The following is an 8,743-nucleotide window of genomic DNA, read 5'->3' as shown; positions in this document are numbered from 1 at the left end:
CCACATAGAAAGTGTTTGTTTAATTTTTCTTCTACCTTTCCCCATAGAAGAATATCTGAAAGTCCAAAACAGAAAAGAGGGAAATGATCAGAGGAGAACATGAATGGGGCTTTGAAGCTCCTCCTCGAAAATAAAACGACCTAAAGACAGGCCGCAGAGGCTTTCAATGTTTCAAGGAAATATTAAGTATTTTCCATACGATATACGTAAAAATCAAATTTGAATAAGAATATGTATATAGTATCGTCGATGGAATATACTGTTATTATATCCTGATATTGGCGATTTACTTATAATGAATGGATTGTACAAATATAGACAGGAAAAACGATGGTAATTTAACATGAACCAGTCGCAATAACACGCTACAATTTAGTGGTTCGATGACAACTCTCGCTACAACTCGTTCAACGTTCTCTCTCGACAATGACTTCCCGATTGGCACCCTTCAACCTCTCAACTAACTCTGACCCCTGCCTCTACCTTCGCATCTCTTTTTTTTTCAGACCCACCCGCATATGATCCGCAACTGCTCATGGCCAGGGTCACATAGACCATTTCTACAAAACCATTCACTTGAAGGACCGACGACACATTTATGGGCCCATCGGCACCTCGGCTCTCGGTACATTGTTTACGTAGTTTAAGAACGCCTCGGCTCTCGCGACATTGTATGTATTTCACCCGCCAACTCCTAGTCCTTTTTTTAAAACATTATTAATCATTTAGTGCAAAAGATACAATAATTAAATAATTAATCGGTACTGGACGACAATTTTTCGTTTCCTACAAATTCCGACATTACTATTCTTGCAGATTATCAATTCGTATTATTGAATTTCATAAAATTAATTTTCCTACTTTTATCAAGTTCCATTCGTGCTACAAAGTCACTTTGTAAATTTTCATTTTTACCAACTCTAGCACAAGTTATAGAACTAAGATAAGAACTAAGATAAAGTTCTTAACAACTTCTAAAATTACCTATACTAGCATTTATAACGTTCCTGTCTCACATGATCAATAACCATGTCTTTTTTCTAATGAAACATTAACACTAAACCTACCGGCACGGTCAAATTGACCTCTCTCGAATTTCTACACAAATTTAATCATATTTAAACTTTATCATATCGCTTCATAATTTCTGACTTTTCCCAAAACATGCGTACAATATATTTTTCGGTATTTAACTTTAGTTTGCTCTTTTATTTTCTGAGAAAAATGTGTACTCTGCTTTGCTTACCGTGAGCGGTCATTTTGACCGCCCGACAAAATATGTTAGTTATTCTTAAAATAAATGCAATCAGTACAAAGAAAAGGCTATCTCAAGGTCAGATGACAAACAAAATCAGTAATAACAAATAATAACAGCTGTTACAGTCGTAATCTTGTCATAAAAGAATCCATCCCTCGATCAAGATAGCCACCAGCTGTCAAGACATATCAACTGAGGCCCATAATAGTCCTAAGAAACCGCCACAAAATTTAGCATTTTTTACAGTCCATTGTTAAAAACATTTTAAAAGCCGAGAAGTTTCTTTGGGTTACTGCTCATTGTTATAAAACATGGGAAAGCTTTCCCAACCCCACCCCTGTGTAACTGTTGGTGGAGAACGGTCGATGCTCATCAATATTTTCGTATAAATATCGCCGTCACAGATCATATTTTTACTTGCTATTGTCTTTTCAACTAGAATACATCTCGGTTTCTTAGTCAATTAGTCGACATCTAAACTTGTTATCTCTAAAACTCAGACAGAAAGCATCTCAGAGAGTTTTGTGTAAAATTGTTACTTTTATAACTTTTCCTTTGAAAAGTAAAGCGTATCGAATTTGACAATAATTTTGTATTCCATACATGGTATTATTTTGTAATAAATATTTATCCTAGAAATATCAAGATTTTTCAAACAAAAATTATAAAAAAAGAAATAACGGACATAGAAGAAGACTGTTCAGTATGCGATGAACATGAAACTTCAGCAACTGAAAACTGCATGGAAACATATGAAAAGCTATTTACAACCGAATCAGAGTTGAATATTATAAATAAGCGTTTACGCAAGGGCAAAAAGAAAAAAGATTATCGTTGACAGCAGAAAGTGAAACTGGGCCCGATGGAACAGTTTGGAAAGAAATAGATGCAAGTCCCAAACCTGGCAGGACATCAGTTCATAATATTTTCATAATATTTTAATATGCTAAACGGCATATAATGAAAGGACAAGTAAAGACGGCATTTTATATTATCATTGATCACAGTATATGGGATCATATAATAAAATGTACGGAAGAAGAAGCATTTACAGTATTGGGGACTAAGATGGAGCTACATGCAACAAAACTAGATGCATTTATTTCTCTGCCATATGCCCGCGGTGCATATCAGGCAAAAAATTTAGATGTGTCATATTTGTGGAATAAAATTTAGAGACCTGCATTTTTTTCAAAAACAACGAGCAGGAATGACTTTGCTGAAATTATGAGGTTTATAGGATTTGATAAGAAGAGCGAAAGAAGCCAACGTTTACGAACCAATAAATTTGCAATGGTATATACAGTATGGGGCCAATTTACAGTGAATTCACAAAATTGTTATAAACCTAGTGCATACATTACTTTTATATAAAGAATCGCGGGGAAACAAACCATGCAATAAAACTATCAACAAATTCAGATTCACTGCTACAAAAAACTTGTCAAGTAAAAAATTGTAAAGGTTACAAAATTACGAAAATTTGTTTAAGACACGGGAAATATTTATACGGCAAATGTATATCTGATAATAAGATAATTTGTAAAAAATGCAGCGAAGTTGAATAAGATATATCTCTATATAAACAAAAGTGTAATTCTATTTAAGACTATAATTGAAATTAAACAAAAGTAAATTTTTAAAGTTCATCATTTTATACATTTAGTTATAAATTAACCATTATCTCAGTTAAATCATAAAAACTATTACTTGTTTAATCACCGGTCATTTTGACCGTACACGGTAAGATTAGGTATACATGAACTGTCGGTAGGTTTGGTGTTAAATAGTTTTGTTCGGAATTTGCAGTGGCCGCCTGGTAATTACCAGGTAATTACCGAGACGCCTTATAGGAACCAGACGCGATGCGCGGGCAGGTCGATCGTCAAGAGTCGACGCCGACCCATCATAAACCGTGGGCCTATTGTACAGTCCAGGTACTTTAGGATCACACGGGAAAAGCCCATATTAACAGTTAGGAACAGACTTGAGACACACCCGCCACGAACTTTCCTCCACGACAGGAACATCATCCAAAGCCACTCTTGCACCGGGAGTGAACAGTTCATCCTCAACCGTCGAACACTACAGACGGAACACGACAGTATTCCTCACTCGAGTTATTTCATCTCCTCCACCTTGAACGTTAAGTTATTCGAGGTACGCGATATCGACCGATCGATTTGAGGTTGCTACTTAGTCGATAATTCGCAACATATTGGTCCTTCGAGGCGGATCCGGTGCTGTTGGAGGAAGCATCAGTCCGGAGAAAAACAAGTGTTGGACAAATCACATTTAAGTGAGTGCCATTTTCGGGAAGAAACACCTTCGATGCTAAGTACACCGCTAACATCCTGCTGCACAGTGACTTGCGTCGACAAACAGCGTGACACACACACAGAAGAGTGTCGATCTGGCAGCTGCATGCTGTGCAGTAAACGACACCACACTCTCCTCCGTGCGAACGTAGACAAACCGTGGGAACCAATGCACACCAATCTAAAATGTCTGTCATCTAGGTTATGTCCGCATGTCGTTTTATCTACGGCAGTTATAAATATAAAGGGTCAAAACGGAAACATGCAACAGTGCAGAGTCTTGTTGGACTCCGGCTCCCAGGCACATCTCTTGACCAACGAAGCGTGTAAGCGGCTCGGGCTGCTTACAAAAAGGGTAAACATACAGTTATGTGGTGTCGATCAAATGCGATCACAGATCCACCAGTCAAGAATCTGTGACTATCAAACAGATGTAATATTTTTGGTCATAGATGAGATTTCCCAAGCCGTTCCATCAAATGATATCGAGCGAAGCAGCTTAGAGTTACCAGAACACATCCCATTAGCAGATCCAACGTTCCATCGATCATCAAACATCGACGGCCTCATTGGAGCTCAGCTGTTTTGGAATCTCCTTCGCGAAGGAATGGTGGTCTTAGCAAACCAGACCCTGCATTTACGAAACACCGAATGAGGTTGGATCGTCACAGGGCAGACAGTCGTGGAGAAACAACCACAGGAATCTTCCAAACGGTATAATACAGAACGGAAACAGAAATTAGTAGAGATTCTAAAAGGTGCACAAGAAGAACGAGAATCATTGCTACAGAAACAAGAGGAACTAACATCTGAAGTGAAGAGCCTTCGAGCAGCTTCAGAGGTCAGGGCTGCGGAAACAGAGCGATTAACAAAACGTGTACAACTTTTGGAATCCTCGGTGGAGACGGCGAGTATCGAACGGAAGCAATTGGACATGGAACTAGCAGAAGCCAGGCAAGAAGGTGCAAAACGGAATATAGAAATCAGTAGGTTAGCCACGCTCTTGGAAAATGCTCGAGCGAAAATCCAGGAATTAGAACAATCGAGGCAAGAATAAGCTACCGAGTGGAAACAGTTTCAAACGGACCTCCTGACGTCCGTTCGCGTGACGAACAAATGTAAAACGGAGGCTCAGAGTAAGCTGGAGCAAGTTATGATGGAGAATAAAGCACAGAGGGTCAAATTGAGACCATTAGAAGCTCAGCTCGATAAACTGAATAAAGCTAACCAGAAAGCGATGCAACAACCGCAACAAAGGCTAGCAAGCACACCGACGGAAACTCAACACTGTGTGTTGACAAGCGTTCAACAGGAAATTGCTGCGCGTCGGAAAGCTAATATTTCTCATCAGAATTCAAGGCCATCTGTGAAATGTTTAATAGAACGTATTGAGAATGCTACGAAACAAGCAAAGGCAGGCTCTGGAAGTCGTAGCAGTTATACGTCGCCCCTTAATTCCATTGGAACAAATGATACAATGACATTAAAAGTCCCACTTCAGTGGCCTATGGGTCGAATGACAAGTTTACACCCAGGACCAGACGGAATCACCCGACAGTCACTGGTGACAGTGAGAACGAGCAACGGAAAATATAAACGAGGGGTCAACAAAATAGCAATTACCCATCGACGATAATAAACCAGAAGAGAAGCAAAATCAACATCGAAATGAGAAGCAAAACGAAACAGACAGCCATAGTCAACAATAAACCAGTAGAATATATAGGGTAGTTGAAGTTAAGATAGTCGGTATACAATCTCACTCTTGTAAATCTACATTTTATCCCAATGCATTAGGCCCTTCTTCACAATACACAATTTTTCCTTTTTCTTTCTTTTGAACGTGACCGTTCAAGGGGAAGGTATGTTCGGGATTTGCAGTGGCCGTCTGGTAATTATCGGAACGCCTTATAAGAACCTTGAACGTTAAGTCATTCGAGGTACGCGATATCGACCGATCAGTTTGACCTGACCGGTTGCAATTTAGTCGATAATTTCCAACATACACAAACTTGTCATTCTGCTATAATTTAACTAACACGTCCTACGCTTGAATGAAGCATACTGAGTAATTTATCATTTATCTATGTACGTACTTAACAGTCGTATATTGCAATAATATTGTTACAAAACTCATACATAGGTTACTTTACAACACAATCTTTCAAGTAGCATAGATTGAAATTGAAACCACTGATTTATTTTTGCATGTCTTACACTTTTATCTGCATTTTGCTTTACATACATTTTGCGAATTATGCATATTGTTACTAAAATGCAAATACAAGTTTAGATAGATTTTAGTAAATAATAGTACTAATAAAAATAACGATATTAAGTATAACCATCGAGTTGATTATTACTGTATCTTGTACGGTAATAATAATTAAAAGAATTGGTACTACGATTTTACTTATACGTATAATTTCATCTTATCAATAATGTTCTCTAATATTCTTAAAACAACAAATGTTTTTAAGTTATTAGAAAATATTGTAAACATACACTATGCAACCATTTTAAAAGTTATATAAGATTATCTTTAAACCATAAATAATATGCACCTATTATGAAAATTATTTATATACATTAAAAGCAATATGTGTAATTTATATATGAACATAACAAGTTTAAATGTTGAAAATATTTTTCACCAGAAATACTATCCCGAAAAGATCGAAGCTTATATTGTTCATTTTTGTTTGTCTTTTTTAACAAAGGAATCAAATATAATATTCACTTCCTCTAATTTCTTGTTTACTCTACCTATTTTTTTCATAAACCTTAACAGATTAGTTAAACGAAATTTACATATAAAACTATATCAGTGAAAATAAGCATGAGAGGTTTCAAACTTAGTTGCATAATGTATAATATATGTACCAAACTGCGTATAAAATAACACTTTGAATGAAAATATCTCAAATCTATGTTATACTTTTTATACGTTGTCTACGGCGTCATCTTGTAAAATGTTCTTCATTTTAAAAGAAATAATCCTTTCCAGTATATTGTAATTACACGTATAGATACAAATAAAAATATTATACGTATTAATTTACTTTTTAAATTTTCACTTTTAATCCATCCGATATTAATCATGCATCATGAAATACGTTGTCAAGGTCGCCATTCTAAATAACTTTTTTTATTCACGTAACCGGCGCTCAGCCTTCGTTTCCAAGATATTTTATTATTACTATATTATTTCAATTTCCAAGATATTTATAAAAAGGTTTGCTTAAATTTAACTTCACGATGGTCGTATTTTTGTATGTAGTTCAATCTAAAGCTAATTCATGGTTGATAATCATTTTTAATACAAATAAGAATATAAAATAGGTAAATTTAATTCCTACCAGACGAGCATGTAGGAATCGGAAGTTTCGAAAATCTCGCAAACTAAGGCCATGTATGCATAGCCTAAACTTAATCCAATACTAAGGCAATTTTAAAAATACGATATTCAGCGTCGAAAATATTTTTGCCTGTATCTTGGGAACAAAGACCGAGCGACGGTTACATGTACAATATAAGAGAAAATGTTCAGAATATTAACCTTGGCAACATATTTCGAGCTCATTGAAATCGGTGAGGCGTGCCCTTTTCTATATAATTACCAAAATTACTATAAATACAATTTAACATTTTACACATTAAGGATGTTGAACAATTTCAACACTAAATATTTTAGTATGTTTTACGAAATAAAAATAAATCTATTTTTCTCTATTATTCTCTACATATATTAAAAATATATATGTACGTCAAATTTGTTCCTCTTTCATTTACTTTGCCGCTGAAAATAAAAAATATTATTTCTCATACCGAATTGTAATGCATCTTTACCGTATAATACTTGATAATTATAAAAAAGTAATCAGTAAATTCTGGAAGTAATATACAAGCTGTTATTTGCAATTGAAACAAATTCTGCGCATGTTTAAAATAGTTAAAGTTGGAAAATACATATTCGAAGGCAAAATTAAAAACATATATAATATCTTTGATTGTGGAAAAGATTCAGAGAATAGTACTATTTCGTTCAACAACAAAATATGTTTCCCAAGGTCACATCTCGCAAGATTTCAAAACCCCGAGTATACTTTTTAGTAACACAGAGAATGCGTATTACATACATTTTGAGACATTTTTTTCTATCTTCCATGTTTTTCGAGATATTTGCCTAAGACAGAAAAACGTTTCAGGCGAGAATTGTAGTATGTACAGTAATATACTCGTACGTATATATTGAATATACTGAAAGGATAGATGTTAGGATTTATTTAACTTCCACTTGGGAATAACTGAAATTCTTAGTGAAGATTAATTTGAGATTTTTAAATGAAAAGCCAGTAATACTTTAATACTAAAGCTAAAACTATCAAATTTGTCAAAATGATGGTTTTCAAATCTTTTTTTGCATAGTTACTGAAAACATACAGGTACGAAACAAACAAAATTGTTATTGATTTTCATTTAGATGGAGACATAATTATGTCGTTCTATTTATCTTATTCGCTCATTCGTTGTTGAATTATACTGATTTATACAGTAAGTGGTTATACATCAGATTATTTTTGTATTTTTTATTAAATAACGAAATGGAACATTTATAAGCACATGTGTTACATATACACATTGCGGAGTGGTAATTTTAGTGTCAATGCAACATGAAAAGTGACAATTTTTTGTTTAGAATTTATCATATAATTAAATATTATTGCTAGGAAGAAATTGTTACGAACAAGCAACACGATATTTAAATCATCTGCTCTTATAAAAAGCAATAAATACAAGTGTTGTATTCGGATATTAATGATAATAATGACAAGACAACATTCCGAACCCGTAAATTCAGAAAATTATGCAATTTTGGGGATATATAAATATTATATGTTATGTAACTTTTTTTTGCTACCCAAATTTATTCTAAAGATTTGAGATTGACCCCTGAAAATACGACTATCTCCGATTTTGAGTTATAACATGCAAACTATGTGAGATAGAAAAGAAGTTTTCAGAGAAAAATTACTATTAAATTAAATTAGGTCTATCATTTGGTAAAAAGTATATTAATGTTATAGCGAGTTGTAATGCGAAATTGGAAAACAGCCGGCTTCTCCGGGGTCAATGCCACCCGCTTAGAGCAAATTTGGGCGGGAAA

General features: G+C 34.7%; 1 protein-coding gene across 1 annotated transcript; it reads left to right on the top strand.

Annotated features, from left to right (window-relative positions):
- The first annotated feature begins 455 nt into the window (after positions 1-455).
- On the top strand, positions 456-4,231 carry LOC122576999. Its single transcript, XM_043748015.1, has 2 exons — positions 456-625; positions 3,068-4,231. Exon 2 carries the CDS (start codon positions 3,590-3,592, stop codon positions 4,229-4,231), a length of 642 nt encoding a protein of 213 aa, XP_043603950.1. The 5' UTR covers positions 456-625; positions 3,068-3,589.
- The last annotated feature ends 4,512 nt before the right edge of the window (positions 4,232-8,743 follow it).

The sequence above is a fragment of the Bombus pyrosoma genome, linkage group LG17, assembly GCF_014825855.1.
Source record: "Bombus pyrosoma isolate SC7728 linkage group LG17, ASM1482585v1, whole genome shotgun sequence".
NCBI classification, from domain to species: Eukaryota; Metazoa; Arthropoda; class Insecta; order Hymenoptera; family Apidae; genus Bombus; species Bombus pyrosoma.
The sequence above is the reverse complement of the archived record's forward strand: the minus strand, read 5'-3'. Positions and strand labels throughout refer to the sequence as shown.